Here is a 21,175-nt window from a genome sequence, read left to right as displayed (position 1 = left end):
CTACTCTCCTGATACAAACCATCATCCTCTCCTGCCTGCAATAGTCTCTAGCTGGTCTCTCTCCTCCATTCTTGTCTCCCCTGCCCCCTCCAATCCATTCTCCACATGGTGGCCAGAGAGATAATTTTTAAAAACCAAATATGATCATGAAACTCTCCTTCTTAAAACACTGTGTTGGCTCCCCATTGTCATTAGATACAAGACCAAACTCCTTAGTGTGATTTAGAATATCCTTCACATTCTGGCCCTTGCCCAGCGGTCAGCTGATCCTGCCCTCCCTCTCACCCTCCACTCCAGCTACATGAGCCCTCTTTCAGGGCTTTGAGCACACCATGTTCTGCCCATCCTCCAGCTTTGGCCTGTGCTGTTCCATCTGCTGTTCCCTCACCCTTCACCTGGCTCATGTTAGTTCATCTTGTGGGACTCAAATTCCATGTCACTTTCCCTGGGAAATCTCTCCCGGTCATTTTTGGAGATCTCTTACCATTCATCACACTATACTGTAACTGTCCGTTTACATTTCTGTCTCCCCAAGTACCCTGGGAGTCCCTTGAGGGCAGGGACTAGCTCTAGTCCACTCCTGTATTCCCAGCACCTGTGCCGGCACACAGTAGGTGCTCAATGTTTGCTGCTTGGAAGCTGCGTGTGCGTGCTCATCCATACTTCCCTCTTGAACAGCCTCTTCCCTTGACCCCCACACCCCACCAAATATTCAACTTCTCCCTCTGCTTTTCCACCATACCTCCCACCCTCCACACCCAGCTGCATCTCTCCCCTCCCCTCCCAAACCCCACCCCTGGGCCCTCACAGCCATCCCTCATCTGATCTCCAAAGGGGTGCCGTTTGCATGATGCTTGGCATATACCTTCACGGGGTTGGAACCAGGAGTCCCCTCGCCAACACCTAGTCTGGAACTCATTCACAGCAGGAACTCCATAATGGTGCTAATTCAATGGTGTGACTTCTGACTGATGGCTCAGAAGGGATCTCTAAGCATGTAAATCCCTCCCCTCGGTCACTGCTGGTAAAAGGAGTCTTGGACCCAGTAGGCCCTTGAGAGTACAAAGAAGTACACATAGATCATGTGCTCCTGCCAGGTCCTCTCATCCCCCTATGCCTTTGCAGGTGCTATTCTCTCCGCCTCCAACCCTCTCTCCCCCATCATCTTGTCTATCTCCCACTCATCCTTCAGAGCTGAGCTCAGGAGTCATGTCCTCTGAGAGGCCTTCCTGACCGTGCTGATGGACTTCAGTGCTCCTCCTGAGTCTGCCGTGGCACTGGTACCTACCTCTTTGGTGGAACTTAGCCCACAGTGCCGTCACAGCCAGTGTACATGTTCTGTATGCTACTCCAGACTTCAAACTCCCCCGGGACAAGGGACGTGTCTTGCCAAAGCCTAGCGGAGGGGGCACTCAATAAAAGTTTATTAAGTGAATGATTAATTGAATGAGTAAGAGGAAGAAAATTACTGTGTGATACTGAATAAGTCATTCCCCATCTTTGGGCCTCAGTTTCCTCTTCTGTGAAGTAGGGACAGGAGAGGGTGGAACAGAGGTGTGCTTGCGCATGTTTAATAACAGGGGTGGGGTGGGGGGAAGTCCTGGTTTGTGGCAGTTGTCAATTTCCAAGGTGTAAATTTTCTTACCATGGCTGATTTCAATGGGAACAATGGGTTCTTACCAGCAGGCATAAGCTACCTCCAGCTCAGGACTACAGATGGGGTGGCTTGGGCCAGAGGGACTTCAAGGCACTTTCTCATTCCAGCATCCTTGCACAAGGCCCCTTCTCCAGAGCCTGAGGGAGGTCAGGCTGTTTCCCAGTTGTATCCAGTTCCAGGACTTGGCTAGTTATACCCAGGCTGCCAGTTATACCCTTATTGCCAGTTTTCTAGAGGCACTTCCGTGCCCATTCCAGGTGGGTAACTATACATGTCTCTCCCAGGCAGCCTTCCCAGACTGCTCCAGGCCTGTTGGTTGGCCCAAGCCCTGACAGCAGACCTGTGCAGAGGGATTACCTACCCTCCTCTCCCGGTGTTTCTGGGTCCCACCTTCCCACACTGATGGGCTCCCTTAGAGCAGGGGCTGAGTCCAGTCTCAGTTTTTATCTTGCTGGACCTCTGACCTCTGACCCTGTTGGCCTCCCCTTCCTTCTCTATACCCTTTATTTCCTCCCCGGCTTTTCTCCTACCTCCCTGGGTGCTCCTTTTTGGTCTCCTGTGCCCGTCTCTCCTCCTGTTTCCACAGGGCCAGTGATTTCCAGGCCTGTAGCTTCCTCCACCTGGAACACACTTTCTTCTCCCTTTCTGCCCGGCTATTCAAGCGGGAGCCCGTGGTGTCCTCGGCACCTGGGCTACAGGTGGGCAGGTGGCCTATTACCGGTGAACTCTATGCAAATTACTTCATGTCTCTGAATTTGTTTTCCCCATCTATAAAATGAAGATAAGGGTAGAAATTACCTCATGGGATTGTTATGTGATTAGTGGCAAGAGGCATGTAAAGTACTGACATAGCGTCTAGTACACAGAAAGTGCTTAATAAATGTTGGTGATTATTATTCAGGACTTAGCTTAGTCACCCCTTCCTCGGGGGAACCGCAGCTTGGGTTAGGTGCCTGGCTCTCTGCCCCCGCAAACACTTGCATCCCGAGCTGCGCCTTTTGAGGCACTCATGACAGTATAATTGCTTGTTCCTCGAGGGAGGACAAGAGCTATTTGGGGCACACAGATGGTAAATATCTGTGAGGAATGAGTGAACGAATGATGTGGATGACTGTCTCCCCTGGCAGGACACAGAGCCAAGGCCTTCTGCCACTCAGGACTAGCCTGGACACGCCCACCCTTAAGGAGGAGGTGGGGCTGGTACCCCCGGGCCAGCAGGTGGCGCCAGCGCCCGTCAGTCTCTGTCCGTGGCCACCTCCCTTTCCCTCGCTGGTTTTACAACCCCACGCTAACGGAATTTGAAATGGGCAGGAAAGGTGGGGTCCTGAGGCCCGCGGGGGCAGGCGGGGCTGAAGTTCACTCATCCCTCATAGGCAGACGTTTTTCCAGGGGGTGCCCAGACTAACTTGGCAGGAAAGGGAGTGGAGGCCGCTGGGGAAGAGGGCCCTGCTGAGGGGCTGTAGGCACAGATCCTGAAGTGGGGACAAGGTTGATGGTATCCTGGGGACATGAAATGAGAAGCGGTTCAATCAGTGAGTCAAAAGCTGAGATCTAGAAACCAGACACAGTGTGGGGGACAATGTGGTGAAATCAATCAGTGAGAGAGGAAGAGGAGGTCCAGTTTCTATGACAATGGTAGTGTTTGTGGCAAGCTGGGGACTCCTGGGACCACACGGCCTGTGAACAGTGATTCTCCACAGGAACGAGAAAGCTGCAGAGGGACTGGATGCTGGGGACCGGATGCCCTGTGGTTCCTTCTTGGTGCTCAGCACATGTTCTCCCAACCACAGCTCCTGAACCTGTGCTCTTTCCGATGCTGCGAGGGGCGCTGAGCCCTGACAAGAGGCAGGCCCTGTGCTCCTCACCGTACATACACATTTCACATATTGCTCACGGCCCTCTGGCCCTCTGGCATTAGTGTTACCCCATTTTACAGAAGAGGAAATTGTCAAGCTGGCCAAGGGTGACACAAGTAGGACATGAGTGGTAGAGCCAGGATTGGAACCCAGGCTAGTCTGACTGTAACCATCCTGTGAAGACCCAGAAAGCAGAAAAAGAAGAACAGGGGCATGGAAGTTAGAGTGTGGCTAAGACCCAGGAGGAGACAGGAAGGTGCCCCTCCATCTCCCCCAGCCTCCCTGCCTGCTCTGCCCTGTGTGAATCCAACCCTGACAGGGAGGGAGCTTGGCAAAATGTACAGCCTGAGGTGGGCCAGGAACTATGCATCCAGCCTGCCTCTCACTGTCCTCCAAGCCCAAGGAAGCAGGCCATAATTCTGGACATGCATTTCCCCTACCAATTTTCCTGTATCCTGGTCCTTGGGGCATGGTCCTTGGGGTAGTAGTGTGTGTGTGTGTGTGTGTGAGAGAGAGAGAGAGAGAGAGAGAGAGAGAGACATCATCATGTTTGACCCCCTACTCTCCACTCCCAGCCCCTGCTAGAGCCTGGGAATTCCCAGCATCCTCCAGTCATTGTCAGGAGTTTCATTCTTGTTTAGCCGTGGGGCCCCCACAATTTCAGTATGAAAGGGGATATCCCTGTCTCATCCCCTAATGACATGCAAGAAGGAACTGTAGCTCTTCACCATCTCTTCCCCTGCAGCAGAAGGGATGGAGGTTGGAAGTGCCTTGGAAATCTTCCAGTCCAGTCCACTTGTTGTGCAGATGAGGAAACCGAGACCCATAGAAAGGAAGCAATTTCTCCAAGGTCACAGAGCGAATTAATGGAAGAGAGAACTAGATCCTCTGTCTTCTAAGTTCTGTGATCCCAGAAAGAACCTTGAATTTGGCACTGGGTTCTTGGAGTCAGGCAGAGGAACAGAGGGAGGACAGCAGATTAAATGGGAAAACCTAACATAGTATATAGCCCGTGGAAAGAAGGTACACAGCTCATGCCCCACCTGTCTAACATGTTACAACAGGAATGATAGGGGGATCATCAGAAAGACTTATCACATAGGTATGTCAGGGGGTAGAGGATCTCTGGTCAAAGTGGACTGCGTGATCTTTGGAAAATCACTTACCCTCTCTGAGTCCCAGTGATAACTTGGGGTACCCTACCTCCAGGGTTTTAGGGATGATGGATGGGATGGTGGGCAAGTACTTATGAATTATGGGGTGACATGAATGTTCTTGGTTGTCAGGGAAGGCAAGTCATGTGTAGTGGGACTGGAGATAGAGTGGCCCCCGAGTGCAGAGGTAGGGGATAAGCTGAGGTGCTTGACCCTTGATCCTTAGGAGAGCAAGGAATCCACATGAACTTTTGACATGCTCACTACAAGCAGCAATTCTCTTCCCTGGGGGCAGGGGGAGGTGGGCAGCAGGTTCCTGCAGACCCTGGGGGTGCCCAGAGGCTGTGGGAAGCTGAGGACTAATTAGCTCTCGCTCCCTAATTGGACTTAATTGCCTTCGTGTGATCAGCAATTAGGAGGCTCCATCAATTAGCACAGGGAGGGTGATGGCTCAGCTGGGGCTGGTCAGGGCTCCCCTTCAGGAGGGGAGGGAGGCAGGCAGGTGGAAGTGTGGTCCCATGGGGAAGTTGCCTCACTGCCCAGGCCCTTACCACCCAGCCCCTTCTGCCCCTGTGAGGGAGGGGCCGGGAGCTTTCAGGCCTCCCACCTGGACTGTGGCTTCTCTGACCTCGGTTTACCCACTCTCACCGGCTTTCTGACTTCTGTCTAGAGGAGATGGCATCTGGCTGGGCCTGGCTCCGCCACTGGCTCCTTTGCAACTTTGGGGTTGAGAGTGTGAGCTTCCAAGCCAGGTCTCTGGGGTTTGAATCCCAGCTCCACTACTGATTGGTTGTGTGACCCTGGACCCACTGTGCTTTGTTTTCTCACCCGTAAAATGGAGCTGATAATAACAGCCCTTCCCATGCAGGGTCATAGTGAGGATCAGGTGAATAATGCACCTGCTCTATTTAGAACAGTGCCTGGCATCGCCAGCACTCAGTGTTAGCTGTTATTATAATCCCTACTCCAAACCTCAGCTTCTCCGTCTGTTAAATGACAGACTGAAGTAGTGTTTACTGAAAAATGCCAGGGTCCCACCCTAGATGAATTATTGAATCAAAATACCCAAACTTTGGGTGCTGGCAGTTTTTGTTTTTTTTTTTTTGCAGTACGCGGGCCTCTCACTGTTGTGGCCTCTCCCGTTGCGGAGCACAGGCTCCGGGGGCGCTGGCCCAGCGGCCATGGCACACGGGCCCAGCCACTCCGCGGCATGTGGGATCCTCCCGGACCGGGGCACGAACCCGTGTCCCCTGCATCAGCAGGCGGACTCTCAACCACTGCACCACCAGGGAAGCCCAGGTGCTGGCAGTTTTGAAAGCCTCCTCCCCCAAGCGATTTTGATGCCCAGTGAGGGTTGAGACCACAGGGATCCCCCCAGCCATGACCCCTGAAAACCCTCGAATAAATCCCACCCCACCCTCACCCCTGTTCTGGACAGCGGCTCCCTGTCCTGTGCCACACAGAACCCCCTGCATGGCCCTGGAAGTTCTGCCATTTGGTTGAGAGCCACCTGTGTGGCCGGAAGCCAGTCTCTCCCCACTCACTTGGACCGCGTCCCCTTCTATAAAATGAGAATAATGACCTTGCCCAGCTCAACTCCCAGTGCTGTCCAGAGGTAATGTTTCAAGAGTGATAGGACCTGCTGTAAAGGTAGGCAATTACATTGTTCCTTCCCTCAGTAGACATTTATTGACGGCCTAGTATATAACCCATCTCCTTTACACACAGTGATGACAGAGTTATAAGCTCCTGGAGAGATTGGTCCTGAACCATCAGACAAGTCAGGTTCTTGGGCCAGTCTCTTTTTTTAGCTCCTGCTGGGTATCAAATGAGCCAATGAATGGAAAGAACCGAGAACAGGTCCTGTCACATAGCAAGCGCTCTGTAAACAGTAGCCGTTGTTACTACTGGTATTGGGACTATGCCCTGGGCTGGGCGTGGAGAGAGGCGTGGTTGCAGAGCAAGCACAGGGGCACATGGGAGGAAGGCAGGGCTAGAATTAGGTGCTGAAGAGCGGGGTGTGTGGACAAAGTAGAGGGAGGAGTTGAGAGTTGAGCTTCGGGAGTGCTGGTTCTGGAGGGAGGTCTGTTGAGATGCTCAGCTCACATGTGAACAGAGAAACTTCTCTGTCCCAGGCACTGTGCTGGGTGCTGGGAATACAGGGAAGGGCCAGACCCACCCAGCCTCTACCCTCAAGGAGTTCCCCTAATGTGGGAAGACAGAGGCGAACACAGACAGTGTCAATTTCGTGTGACAGGAGACGTTTGAGGGCTTAGCGGGACACCTAACCCAGACTTAGTGGCACTTTTTAGCTGAGCCTGGAGGGTGAGTAGGAGTTGGTCAGAGGGCAAAGCATGTGCCAAGTCCAGGAAGATTAGCTTAGAAGAAACGAGAGAGATCCGGATTGCTGGAATCTAGAGGACAAGCAGTGAGGCTGGAGATAACAAGCAGAGCCTGGGCCACGGAGGGCTTTACAGGCCAACTCAAGGAATTTGGACTTTATCCCAAATACAGTTTGGGAAGTGCTGTTAGTTTGAAGTCTTGTGGAAACATGCTGAGGTTTACATTTTGGAAAGATGGCTGCGGTTTAGGGAGGAGAAAGGATCAGAGCAGAGGCAAAGGTGGAAGCAGGAAGACTGGCCAGGAGGCTACTGCAGTTACTCAGGCGAGGGCTGTTGGTAATCAGAGCCACGGAGCTGGGGAGTTCCCTCGCGGTCCAGTGGTTAGGACTCCATGCTCTCACTGCCGAGGGCCTGGGTTCGATACCCGGTCAGGGAGCTAAATCCCACAGGCCGTGTGGTGTGGCCAAAAACCAAAGCAAAACAAAATGAAAAGAACCACGGAGCTGGAGGCAGAATGGAGAGAGATTCTGGGTCCACAGAATGTGTGTGTGGGGGGTCACTGGCCAGGGGAGACAGAGGGGGTGAGGCTGAGGAAGGAGGAACAGAGTGGGGCTGGGGTGGTGTTGGGCAGGCATGAAGAACTCCATCTGGGACATCCAAGGAGGGGTGGCAAGTGTGGAAGCTCGGGAATCACCCCTGACCTGGGAATCCTTGGAGGCCTCTTCCAAGAACTCTGGAGTGGAAGGGCCCCTCACCTATGGCCCAGTGCCAGGCTCCCCTTTCGCTGGCCTCTCCCGGACAGGCTGGGACTTCCTGGCCCAGAGACACCATGTTGGGGCAGACCTGCCTGGATCCTCTCCAGCCCAAAGGGAGAGAGGTGCCCATGTGCCAGCTCCAGGACACATGTTTTGGGGAAAGAGCAGTGGAGGCAGTGAGTTCAGGGAGCTCCACTTCCTATCCCACCTCCCTGGGCCTCTGGCCTCCGTTGTGGCCCTGGGAACAGATTCCGAGGAGGAGGCCAGAAGGCGAGCTCTCTGGGCTTGGGCTACACAGGGCAGCAGGGTGCAGCGGCCACACTGCAGTTTCGGCAGTGGTTGTGTGAATGAATTCTCCTTCCTCCCTTCACTTGAGCATCTAAGTGTTTGGAAGCTGAATTCTCCCTGGCCCGAGGTGTTCCCAGTGGATGGATCACCACACACGCTTGTCTGCCCCAGGCCCAGCGCTCATCTCCATTTCTAGACCCCTCCTGCGGCGCCTCTCTGCCTTCTTCAGCATGCTCTTTGCCCTCCCTCATTAAATGTGGTTTCTGTAGAATGTGATTTGAATTAACTCTTGGGAGAAAAATCACAGAAATCAGGAAAGGGGGGCCATGGGGAGGGGGCAGTGAGTCATGTTTCCGTGTGTATTTTTCAAACTTTCCAATGGGAGTTTGGAAAGCAACACTCTTTCAGTTGCCAGCTTGGACCTGGCTCTCCAAGGGTCCCTTGGAGAGGGCTGTGCCCTGGCCCACCCTTCAGGTCTGCTTTGTTTCCTGGGATCTCAACCCCTTCTCCTTCTGGGCCGGCTCATGCTGTGGACGGGCTCGGGGAAGTCCCTCCTGGTGTGGAGCTTCAGTTTCGCCTCTGTTGTCATTTCACAGCGATGGCCCTCCATCTACCTCCATTTCAGGGTGGACCCATGGGGCCTGCAGCCACTCTGGCCAACCCTTCAGCCCTCAAGAACCTCCATCAGCACCAGGGAGCCTGGGCTCCAAGAACTTCCTCTCTGCTGTGGTAGCTTCCTCTTTGTGTCCTTCCCTCCCATTTCTGCACCCCGATTTCCAGAGGGCCTGTGGCCGAGGGTGAGAACCCACTGACCCCCAGGGAGAAGCCCTGCAGAGCAAAGACCTCCTCCTGAGGAGGTGGGTAAAGAAGAGAACCCCTCTTGTGTGCTGGGCCCTGAGCTGGGCCCTGGGCACATCTTCTGCCCTGGGAAGGGGTGTCAGGATGTCCATTTTGCATATGGAAACCAAGGCTCAGCCAGGGAAATGGATGGGAACCTTAAAGGTGGTGGGGAGGTCACCTCAATCCCTTCTTGCAGGCCCGGAGCCCTTTTACCCTCCCCCAAAGCTCCCATCTGCTGCTTCAGGGGTCCTGGCCTAGCTGTCCCTCTCCCCTGCCCCTCCCAGCTTCTGACTAATACTTCCTGGCGGCAGTTGTATGTCCTGCCCCCACTGTGCCCATGCCAGCGACAGCCCACATCACATGGGCCACATCTGGCTCCATTTGAGCACACCATCCCCTCCTTTGTCCCTCCCCCTCCTCTGCCCAGGCGCCAGATCAGGAAGGACCCCTGAGAACCTCTCTTCTCTGGATCCATCAGCCCTCCTTGCCTGCCCTTTCACAGCCTCTAAGGGAGTCACTTCTTCCCCTCCTTTCAGTCTCCTCATCCTCTCTTCCAGCCTCCACCCGCTGGACATCTTGACTCCATCCTTCAGCATCCCCTCCCTCACTGTATCCTGACTGCTTGGACCACCTCCCTCTCCAGCCCCCACTAGACAAGAGATTGGGAAGGGGAATTTTGCAAGGTTCGAGCCCCCAGAGCTGTCCTAGGGTAAGGGGAAGGCCGGGCAGCCCAGGGATTAAGTTGCCTCTAGCCCAGCCCTCTGTCCTGTTACCAGCATGGGGTGGGGGCAGGGGGGGGACATTGGTAGAGGTAACTCCAAGATATGTGTGCATGGAGGGATATAGCCGAGCCTGCGTGGAGTGGGTGGAGGGCTGAGGGGAACTGTATGGCTCACCCGCTCTAAGTTGTCTTTTGTGAGGGATGGGAGGAGCCTGGAAGGCCCTCTAGCTACTGGCTTCCCTCCTCCTTCCTCCCTGCTTAGCAACTGTTGCTGGGTAAATATTTGCCCCACCAGGATCTGCGGCTGGAGAGCTGGCGTCAGCCCGGGCAGCTGCCCCTCTCCTCAGTTCCTGGGCCTCCCCTCTGCCCAGCTCTCCACTCCTCCTGGGCCCCCTGACCTGGACTCCAGATGTGATCTCCCCCACACTTACCTCAAAGCTCAGTTCTTCCTCCCTCACGGTAGACTTCTTCCCCAACCTTCTTCCTCTGCCCACTCTTATCTCTCCCCCATCCCCACTTACCCTCTGTGCTCAGATCTCTCTGGTCCATCCTCCACCGCTGGTCCACTAAAGTGAGGCCCCACCTCTGAGCCAGATAAGTCCCTTGCCTCTACCCCACCACACCCCACTCGGAGCCCAGCCTGGCTATCGCATCTGGTACATAGCGGTGTTCACTGAGCCCCAGGACCTAACCTCCTCTGCTCTAACAAAAAATATGCCCCCACCCCTAAACCTTATCTGAGCTCCCCGAAGCTCCAGGCAGAGGGAGGAGAGGGGATGCGGGATGTTTGATGGACACCCTGTCCGTCCTCCATTCCCAGGCCAGGCAGCTCCGCTTCAGGAAGCCAGCACCATTTTCACCTCCTCTGGGGGTGGCATGGAGGGAATCCTGGCCAAGAGGAAACAGATACCCCCTTGGCCCCTCCCTGGGCAGCCTGAGAGCACACCAGCCTCAGCCCATGCATCCTGTCCCTCCTAGCCAGTCCCCTGCTGCCCACCCCTGCTCCAGTGGTTTCCCCATCACCTATCACTGTGATGAAGAGCCCCTCAGGGGTCGATGGCCAAAGTGAGGCGGGCTCTCAGGGTGCCCTGTGAGCTTTAGATTTACTGGACAAAGAGGGCACATGGGGTGCTACTCTGGGGCAGACCTGTGGGTGGCTTAGGGATAGTGGGAAGGGGGAGTCTGGGAAGTTGGACCAAAAGGCAGGTCTAGAAATGAGGGGGGTTGGTCTGCATGATGTCCTAACTCCTCCCAGCTCTGAAGTTCTGGCTTCTAGGCAATGAATGATGAAGCACTGGCCCAAGGCAGTCCCTCCTCATCCCATGGGCCTCCCTCCAGGAGCTCCTGATCTTGGCAGAGATGCTGCCCATCCACCTGCCGCACCTGGCAGTCCCAGCCACTTCTCCAGAAACTGCCCTTTGCTCCATCCACCCATCAGGAAATCTCCTGCAGATTAACCACCATTCTCCTTTCTGAGAGTTCACTTTCCCAGTTGACCCCCCTGGTGTGAGTGCCGGGGTGTGGGGGGCGTAGTCTTCAAAGGGGGCCCTGAGGAGCTTAGGAGTGGCAGGGGCTGGAGCCTCAGGGGGATTTACGGTGAAGGTAACAAAGGTTAAGCTCAGGGACCCTCAGTTGCACTGGCCTTTCCAGGACCCTCAGAGGAGCCTGCCCATGTTTGCACGTGGTCATATTTCTGTGTAAAATCTGTAAAAGATATTCTCATATTTTAAAAATAAAGCCTCCCCACAAAAATTGGATGAACACTTAGGGAGACCGATTGTCCGGTTTGCCAGGAATTGTCCTGGTTTGAGCACCGCAAGTCCCTTGTCCCTTGTCTTAGGAAACTCCTCAGTGCTCTGCAAACAGGACAGGTGGCCACTCCAGTTTCAGGCCCCACATTTGGTAACGTTTGGTCCTCACGTGGATGAGGGGAGGGGGACAGGGAATCCTTTTCTACTCACTTTCTGCAAGTGTACGGGTGTGCAGGGCTTGGGGACCCTTTTCTCCAGCCCCAGTCCTGGAGTTGTGGAGCTTCTGTTTGTTTCCTTGGCAACAGGGAGAGGAAACCCCCATTTAGGAGACCCGGGAGGCCCCAGCAACCACACACACACAGAGACACACAGACTCACAGGCAGCCGCCCACACGCAGGCGCCTGCGTCAGCACCAGCCGTCAGCACTGCCCGCCTCCGGGCCCGGGCGGGGCGGTGGAGGGAGGAACAACCCAGTCGGAGCCCGACAACCCACACTACCGCCCCAACTGATCTGCCGCTCCACATGGCTCCACCCATGTCTCCGGTGCCCCGCCCCTCCTCACTCCTACCTCCCCTCCCCCACCCTCACCAGGTGGGGAGGGGCCATAGCTGGGGGAGGGAGAGGAGAGAGGAAGATGTCACTGCCGAATTCCTCTTTGCGCCCTAGTCTGGTGTGTACTGTGGCAGTATTGTGTATTGTGGTGTGTACTGCGACAGTTCCGGAAACCTGAGGCTCACAGGTGGGGCGGGTCTCTTGGCCCAGTTGGGAGGGGGAGGGGGTTTGGAATGTTGGCCAGGACCTCTCCGGCCGACTCTCCGGATTTTGCTGTTGGATTGGTCTCCTCAGGGCCTGGGCTGAAGAGAGGTGGGATGTAGTCAACCTGGAGGCAGACACCTGGGGTTTGGGGCCTGCTTCTGACACTTGTTGGCTGCGTGGGCTTGAGCAAATCAGTTAACTTGCCCAAGCCTCAATCTCCTCATCTGTATGATGGGGGTAATGGTGTTTGCTTTTTGCATCTCTAAGAGGTTGGCGAGGGTTAGGGTAGTAATCAATTGTGAAAGGATCACACCTGGGAGACCTGCCCAGCCAGGTATGAGGTGTAAAGGGTTAGTTCTCTGTCCATTATCCAGCAGCCCCTTCTGGCCAGGCTGGAACCCTGAAGGTAAAGAACCGCGCTCTGGCTCAGCAGCCAGCACCCCTACGTCACAGTGACGTTAATGCTGGTCTCTTGAGGTGGATTAGCCCCTCACATAGGTCCAGGGTGCTGTCCTGTCTCCTGTGATAGCATGCGATGGGGTCAGAGTGCTATTTCGGGGGTTCTGAGTGACCTTGGGCAAATCTTTCCTCCTCTGGCCTTAGCAGCCACTTGTAAAGAGAGGGGCTTATTCCCCAGAGCCCTGGGGGCCTCTTGGGAGAGGCGCAAGGGATCAACAGGCAGGGGTCCCCAAATCTCCCTACTAGAGAGGCTCTGCCTCTGTCATTTAGTATCTTGGGCTTTTTGGGTGAGATTTCATTCGAATGAGGGGTACTCTGTCTTTCCAAACGGCTGTCAAACACACGCTCCTTCTAATGACCTTCCTGGCTGAACTAAGCTAAGCTAATTGCCCTGAACCTGCATCATTCCATCTAGCTGAGTCTGGGTAGGAAGAAGGCAGTCTAGTCAGCTGGGCTACCTTAGGTCAATTAGTCAACCTAGCGGAGTTTTGGGGTTTTGGTATATATTCATAAAATGCAGATAATAATACCTCCCTCATAAGGCTAAGGTGAAGAGTAAGTGGGATCACCCACACACAGCCCCTAGCCCAGTGCCTGGTACATGGCAGCCACTTAAAGAACAGGCAAGTCCTTCCACTCTCAAGGTTATAATAATCACCTGTGCACAAGTGACTCAGCAGTTCAACAGGTGTTTAGTACCAGACCCTGTGATCAAAGAATGAATAAGGCAGGGACCCTCCCTCAAGAACTCACTATAAAGGGATCCTCAAACCATGGCCTTGACTCTCCAAATCAGCCCCCACTCCCTAGACCCCCCTCCAAAGAGTTACCTCTTCCCACCCCTATGGGGGAGTATAACTGTCTCCCCAATGGCCTAGGACCCATTTGAATCCTCCTCTCTCTCACTCCTACCTGTCCAGGATTATAACCTGGTGGGTAAGTGCTTGGCTTTCAGAGTCAGGTCCACCTGTATTACAATCCCAGTTCTGCTACTTACCATATGACCTTAGATAAGTGGTTCTCAACCGGAGGTGATTTTGCCCCACAGGGGACAACGGCACTATCTGAAGACTTTTTTTAAAAAAAATTATTTATTTATTTGGCTGTGCCGGGTCTTAGTTGCGGCACGCGGGATCTTTGTTGCTGCGTGGAAGATCTTTAGTTGCGGCATGCGGGCTCTTTTAGTTGTGGCATGCAGGACCTAGTTCCTTGATCAGGGATCGAACCTGGGCCACCTGTACTGGAAGTGTGGAGTCTTAACCACTGTACCTCCAGGGAAGTCCCCTTCTCCTTCTTGACCCCAGGCTTATCAAGCAGCAAGAATCCTCTCTCGCAGGCCCCATCCCTGAACCAGGCAGCTGCCTCCATCTCCGCCTTCTCTGGTCCTGGTCCTGACTTTCCTCCCACACTTTCCTGCCTCACCTCTAGTGTCTCCCTGCTCAGCTCAGCTGTGCACCCTCCTCAGCTCTTTCCCGCTTCAGCACCTCTACACAGACTTCCTCCCTGCACCAGTCCACCCCTACTCCTCCCACACATCCCTGCCAAAGTGGCATAAGATAGTGAAGTCCTGGACCTGGCTGCCTCGTCCAAGTTCTGAGCTCGGCCTATTACTGTTTAGTTTTGGGAAAGTCAGCCTCAGCTGTGAAACAGGGAGATAATCTCCAGCCCATAGGTGGTTTTGTTGAATGAAATTGAGATTGTATGTGAAAACATGCAACTATAAAGAGCGTCAAAGTGTAAGTTACCCAGTTTGTTGAGCATTATCCCACTTTATATTTTATTTTCATAGCACTTAACCACCTTCTAACAAACTATAATTTTGTCTTTTATTTATGGACCATCTCCCTCCATAGGATGTCAGCTCCATGAGGGTAGGGATTTTTGTCTGTTTTATTCACTGCTGTCTCCCAGTGTCTAGCTCAGTGCCTGGCACACAGTAGGTGTTCAATAAATGTTTGTTGGATGAGTGAATTCACTATCTATGTATAAGGCATTTCTGTAAAGCCCGAAATCTACCTCCTCCAAGGAGCCTCCCTTTAAATGCATGTTACTTAATCACTGCAGCATCCCCATGCTGCAATGGGGAAACTGAGGCTGAAAGAAAAGAAATAACTTGCCTAAAGTCAGTCACCTGAAAAAGTGGCAGGACCAGATGCATTTGTTCATTTAAGAAACACTAAAAAAAAAAAAAAAAGAAACACTGAACACCTCCTGTATGCCAGGCTCTGGGCCAAATATTAGGGACACAGATGGCCAGGATTTGGTCGCTCCTGTCCCTCACAGCACTTTTGGGAGGCAGGATCAGAGGAAGGCCCAGGATGCTATGGGAACAGAGGAGGGTACCCCTCCAAGGTCATGGGTCTTCAAGACAAGTGCCCCTCCACTGCCCAAACCACCCCTTGGACTCAACAACTATATTCTGATATCACTTATTAATGTTCCAGCTCCCAGCTTCTGGGATCCATTTGGAATTCATTATCCAGTTAAGGGTTCTATGCTGCTCTTTAACCACTTGTGCTTGGTTTTGCCTTTCCCTCTGTTTTCCCTACAAGTGGGCAACTCCCTTGAGAGCAAACATAGTAGCTCAACCCCCATGTCTTTGGTAGCCACACTACCCATGTTACAGATGAGGGAACCGAGGCCCAGAGAATTCAGTAGCAGACCTGTCATCACACAGCAAGTGGGAGATAAGATTGGAAGCTGGTCTCCACCCAGTCACAACTCCCCCCAACCCTCACACCCAGCAGGCTCTGCTCCTCTGGACCTGGCCTTCCCTGCTTTCTCCTGCTTCTTCTGGGACTGGTAATCTACACCTGGCAGCAAGAGAGCAGATGATGACATTTGGGATTCAGAGTTAGGACTGAATATTCAAGATAAAGTCCCTTCGAAGTTCACGTTTAGGATTGAGGCCATTGTGGTGGTGGTAAGGGGGAGGGACCCTTTGGAAAGGACCTAGAGTGAAATTTAGGGTGAGTTCCCCCCCTTCTTTCTCCTGCCTCTTTTCTCCAAAGATGGGGAGCTCTGGGCTAGGAAGGGTTAAGTGTGGTTTTGCTTCCCCAGCCTGGAGGGGAAGCCAGGCCAGGCGGGGACTTGGGGGGTGGTGCTCAGTGGAGTGGGGGCTAAGGCAGTGGGAACAGCCGGTGTCCCACACGTTTCATTGGCACACCCACCCCACCTCTGCTTTTGGTTTGGAGAGTACAAGAGGGAGAAACAGAACAAGGCTTTTTGTTTTGTCTGGGAAGCTGAAGGTGAGTGCCATGCCCTGGGGGGAGAGGGCTGCAAGGAGGGGAAGCCATATCCTGAGTCCCTCAACTGGGTGCATCCTGGATACTCACCACACTGCCAGTCACCCCCCTAGAGATGGGAACCTAAGCATCCACTTCCCGGATCCTCTCCCGGAATACTCAAGAGTCCCTGCCTTAATCCCACTCCAGCCCCTTGTCCCTCTGAAGCCAGCTCCAGAACCCAGAACAGAGGACCTGTCCAGCTCTTCTTGTCTTGTGTATCCTGATAGCCTGGAGCTGTAGGAGTCAGCAACATAATTTAATTTCCCCCGTTGCTCATCAGAGAATAAGCTGTAGAGGCCACAGGGGCAGGGCAGGAAAAAGCACATGGGTTCTGGAGCCTCAGCCACTGCCACCTCTTAGGATAAGATGGTTGGTGGGGCCAGGGCCAGGATAAGGGGAGGGGAGTAGAAGGCTGATTAAAGGGGTCTTTGGTGAGTCCTGAGGATGGAAGCTCCAGAGCCTGGGGTGGGGAAGCCTCGGGACTTGGGTGATCCTGTTTTGTGAAAAGGCCTGGCCCCTCCCCAGAGCCAGTGGCAAAGCAGACCTGGCCAGAGAGGAAGGTAGAGATAAGTGCAGTGCTGGCCCTGCAGCCAGCAAGGTTGTGGGAGTCTTTGCTGTCCCTACCTCCCACCACCCCTTCTCTGGCTGAAACCAGGATAGAGACCCAACATTGGCTGTCCAGCCCCCAGCCCTGCTCTCCCTTTCAGGCCCCTCTGGGAACCACAGAAATCTGGGACCTGGTGTCCTGGCAATGTGATGAATGCATGCACAGCTCTGGTATCTGTTTTAAATTATCCATTAAAATAAGTACAGTCCTGGAAAAAAAAATAAGTACAGCCCCGGAGTTGGTGGGGTGGGGTGAGGAGTAGAAAGGGACTGAAGGGGGAGGAACCCAAGGCAGGCTCTTTTTCCAATTGCTTGAATACAAAGGAAAGGGGCAGGAGATGGGCAGTGCCTAGCTCCAATTCTTGGCCTTCTCTGGGGCCTGTGGCTTGTTCCTTGGGTCTAAGACCCAATGGTTGGTTTTGAAGGCAGATTAAATTGGGGCAGAAGATAGGAAAAGAGCGACTCCAAACTCCTGGTCCCCACCCCAAGTTTGAGGGTGTAAAAGGAACTCAGGATCCAGAACTTTGCTGCAGCCCTCCCTCCAACTACCCCAGGGAACCCAGGCATTCTTCCCCACCCCACCCTGGCATCCTGAGATGCAGCTTTGAGTGGACTGCCCACATGTGGGGGGGGGGGCGGGGTAGGGGTGACTCACTATCACTATGGGGAGGAAAGGGGGAGCCAGTGGTGGAAGAAGAGTGAGTCACCCTGATGGGCACCAGCCTTAGCCCTCCCCCTACTTTCCTGGATCTGCCTGCCTGGCACCCTCCCTTGCTTTACACCCACTTTCCCTCTCTCCCCCGCCCTTTGCCCACCCACCCTCACCCCTTGGCTCTGCCCTCTACCCCCGAAGGCCTGAGGCAGTGGGGGCAAGCTTGCAGCTTGGAGTGCTGAGCAGTTAGGGACCTAGACGCGAGCTTCAGCTAAGCCTCGGGCACGCGGGGGTGCGCGAGAGAGGGTGGAGCCCTACTCCGCCACCACCGCCGGGTGGTCCTCTCCCTTCCTCACCCCTCCCGCCCCCACCAACCCCCCGTGGGTATGCGACGGCCCCTTTAAGAGCAATGGCCCCTCCTCCCATTCCCTAGACCTATTAGAGCCTATGCTCGGGCGCCGGTGACTCAGAGTGTTCGCGGGAGCGCCGCATCCATACCGGCCAGCCCAGATCCCGAGGTCAGACAGCGCCCGGCCCAGATCCCCACGCCTGCCAGGAGCCAGACGAGAGCCAGTCAGCCGGCCGGCGCGCTCCCACCCCGAGCAGTCTCTGTTCTTCGGCCCGAGCCCCTTGCCCTTCTCGGGACCTCTGCCCCGTGGGCAGCGTTGCCACCCTGCCGGCCATGGAGACCCCGTCCCAGCGGCGCGCCACCCGCACTGGGGCGCAGACCAGCTCCACTCCGCTGTCGCCCACCCGCATCACCCGGCTGCAGGAGAAGGAGGACCTGCAGGAGCTCAATGATCGCTTGGCTGTCTACATCGACCGTGTGCGCTCGCTGGAGACGGAGAACGCAGGTCTGCGCCTTCGCATCACCGAGTCTGAGGAGGTGGTCAGCCGCGAGGTGTCCGGCATCAAGGCCGCCTACGAGGCAGAGCTCGGGGATGCCCGCAAGACCCTCGACTCGGTGGCCAAGGAGCGCGCCCGCCTGCAGCTGGAGCTGAGCAAAGTGCGCGAGGAGTTCAAGGAGCTCAAGGCACGGTGAGTGCGCCCAGGTGGCGGCGTGGGGCCGGGAGAGGCGCAGAGAGGGCGGGCGGACTGTCGCCCTTGCCGAGCTCCAGGCGGCTGATAACTTTGCGTTATAGTCTCCTCCTTCACCGGAACCGCCCCCAGCGGGTGACTGGCAGTGCCAAGGGAAATTGTCAAGAGAGGACAGAGGAGGGAGGGGTTTCTGGGAGAGGGTGGGATATATAAGGTAATGGCGCGGGCAGCAGGGCCAAGTAGGGGCTGGTGGCAGGTCCACCTTCTGTCAGGGTGGGATTTGCCAGTCATTTGGGGCCTGGGGGAGAGTCTTGGGCAAAGCGGAACTGGCCCTGCCAGGTCTAAGAAATCTGGGCACCCAGGACACTTTGGAGTGGGTGAAAGGGTCCTGTTAGAACTTTCTTGGCAGGCTTGGCACTGTGCCAACTTTGCCCAGCCTGGCTCTGAACACATGACACCCACTAAGACAGAGCTCCCAAGCTGGCAGATGTCCAGTGGTGCTGGAGAGAGGTCACCAAAGCAGGGTGATCCCCTTTTTCCCCTGCAGGGGCATGGCGATGGCCCCCTCGGCACGACCCTTACCTGGATTCTCTCTAAGAGTTGGGAAGCTCTCCTTCACTCCCTACCTGTCTGGGACCTTCCCTGGACTCTGACAGGCCCACCAAAGAGCTCCAGGAGAGCGGCTTCCCCACAGTTCTCACAGCCCTTGGCTTGCTTGGCCCAGGAATGCAAGGGAGGGAGGGAGACAGAGGGCAGAGGCTCCCAGCTCAGGAAGTTGTGCTATGCCCAGGTCTGCCTCCCCCCTTCCCCACCTCCCCCCATCCCACCCTCACCCTCTGCCTGGAGTCTTCGAGGGTTGGGGGCTTGTCGCTCCCTGCCTCCCTCCTTGGGGTGAGCCGCTTTCATTTTCCCAGCCAAGCTGAGCAGCCTTTGCTCTGGCCCGTCCTCTCAGCTGCTGACTTTTTTTTTTTTTTTTTTTTTTTTTAACATCTTTATTGGAGTATAACTGTTTTACAGTAGTGTGTTAGTTTCTCCTTTACAACAAAGTGAATCAGTTATACATATACATATGTTCCCATATCTCTTCCCTCTTGCTAAGTGTTAGCTCTTCTCTAAATGTTTGATAGAATTCGCCTGTGAAGCCATCTGGTCCTGGGCTTTTGTTTGTTGGAAGATTTTTTTTTTTTTTTTAAACATCTTTATTGGAGTATAACTGTTTTACAAAAGTGTGTTAGTTTCTCCTTTACAACAAAGTGAATCAGTTATACATATACATATGTTCCCATATCTCTTCCCTCTTGTGTATCCCTCCCTCCCACCCTCCCTATCCCACCCCTCTCATGGTCACAATCAGCTGCTGACTTTTTGTTGTTGTTGTTGTTCTTTGCCTTGTTCAACTACCAGAATACAGTGACATTTTTGAAATCCAGCCGTTGGAAGCTTCAGGCCACTCCTACCTTACCCATCCCTGCCCAACTCTACCGCACCCTACTTGGCTCCTCCCTCTTTTCTAAAAAGGCCTTTGGAGCTGGGAAGTTTAGGCCCTCTACAGCTCCCCAGGAATTTGTTTTCTATGAAGACCTCAGCCAAAGAGCACTAAAGGTGCTTGGAGATCCCTGGTTGGGGTGGGGTATGGTTTGACTTTCCTTCTTTCCCTTGGTATCATCTTCTCCAGACTCAGGCTCTTCTCAGAACCTCTGTGTATTCTGTGCTCTTTATACCCCTTCGTGAGCCCCTAGCCCCAGGCATGGTGGGTGTGGCAGATCCATCATCCCCTTGTGAAGATTAGATGGAAATTGAAATTGTGTGGAGAGGCAGGGTGACTTGCCTGCCACCCCCCACTCTGGCTGTGGCTTGTGGGGATATCAGTTCCCAGACCAGGGATCGAACCCAGGCCATGGCAATGAAAGCCCAGAATCCTAACCACTAGGCCACCAGGGAACTCAGGGTGACTTTATTTCTGTTGAAAGGGATCACTCCTGTCATTGTCCACTAGAGATAGGAATATCTTAGTTAGCAGGACAGACAGGAGGCAAGCTAAGGGGAGTCCCAGAGAATTAGTGTTCTAAACTAGTCCACTCAACTACCAAACTACTACCTTGCAGATCCCTGTGAAGGGCATTGTTAGCAGATCTTTTTCTGGGGAAGGCATTGATCAGCAAACAGAACAAGTGGAGTCTATGGTCTCTCGCTAACCCAGCCACGCCAGTCTGTCTCCTTTGCCTCCTGGTGCAGCTGTCCAGGCCTGGGACACCAGGCGGGTGTGCACGCACGTGGGGCAGGGCCGGGGGTGGTGTGTGTACTTGTTATATTTAGCCACCTGCCTCTCCTCTCCCCCACTCATCCTGGCTGGGGAGGCTGGGCTTCCGGAAAAGGGGGGACGGGTTTGCACACCTGGATCCTAGGCTGATGGGAGGCAGGGTGGAGACAAAGAGGGCTCAGATTGGGGTTTCTGTCCTGTTCTGTGTCCCCAGTGGGAGGAGCAAGGATTTGTTGCTCCCTTTGGCGTCTGCTGTGCTCAGGGTGAGGTGCGGAGTAGAGTGAAGAATTTGGGAGAGGAAGAAAGGCATTTTCCTAACTCCTCCCACTAAAGCCTAGAGAGAAGGTGTGGCCTGGTTTAATGTTTAGTTAGAGCTCAGAGTTCAGGGCCAGGCTTTGGGTTGGGATGCAGAGCTGTCTGTAAGATCTTGTGGGGATTCCTGGCCCAGCCTGGGTACCTTGACCACACCCAGGGGTTTGGGGCACCCTCTCATCAGGCTGGGTTACAGGCTGCAAGCAGAAACACTACCCCCAACACATACACACATCCTCTCAATTCTGGAGCCCCAGGGATTTGGACACCTAAGTGCGGGAAGAATGAGGAGGTTAAAAGCTTTAGGGAGGGCTTCCCTGGTGGCGCAGTGGTTGAGAGTCCGCCTGCCGATGCAGGGGACGCGGGTTCGTGCCCCGGTCCGGGAAGATCCCACATGCCGCGGAGCGGCTGGGCCCGTGAGCCATGGCTGCTGAGCCTG

The 21,175-nt window shown here is 54.5% G+C and overlaps 1 protein-coding gene across 1 annotated transcript in view; it reads left to right on the top strand.

Moving 5' to 3' along the window:
• The first annotated feature begins 17,564 nt into the window (after positions 1-17,564).
• LMNA (lamin A/C) overlaps positions 17,565-21,175 on the top strand; it is a 19,976-nt gene continuing 16,365 nt past the window's right edge. The window contains exon 1 of the mRNA XM_007110376.4: positions 17,565-18,164. Within this exon, the coding sequence (XP_007110438.1) occupies positions 17,809-18,164 (356 nt within the window). The 5' untranslated portion in view covers positions 17,565-17,808. The remainder of the gene's footprint in view (positions 18,165-21,175) is intronic.

The sequence above is a fragment of the Physeter macrocephalus genome, unplaced genomic scaffold (genome assembly GCF_002837175.3).
Source record: "Physeter macrocephalus isolate SW-GA unplaced genomic scaffold, ASM283717v5 random_452, whole genome shotgun sequence".
In the NCBI taxonomy this organism is placed as follows: Eukaryota; Metazoa; Chordata; class Mammalia; order Artiodactyla; family Physeteridae; genus Physeter; species Physeter macrocephalus.
The sequence above is the reverse complement of the archived record's forward strand: the minus strand, read 5'-3'. Positions and strand labels throughout refer to the sequence as shown.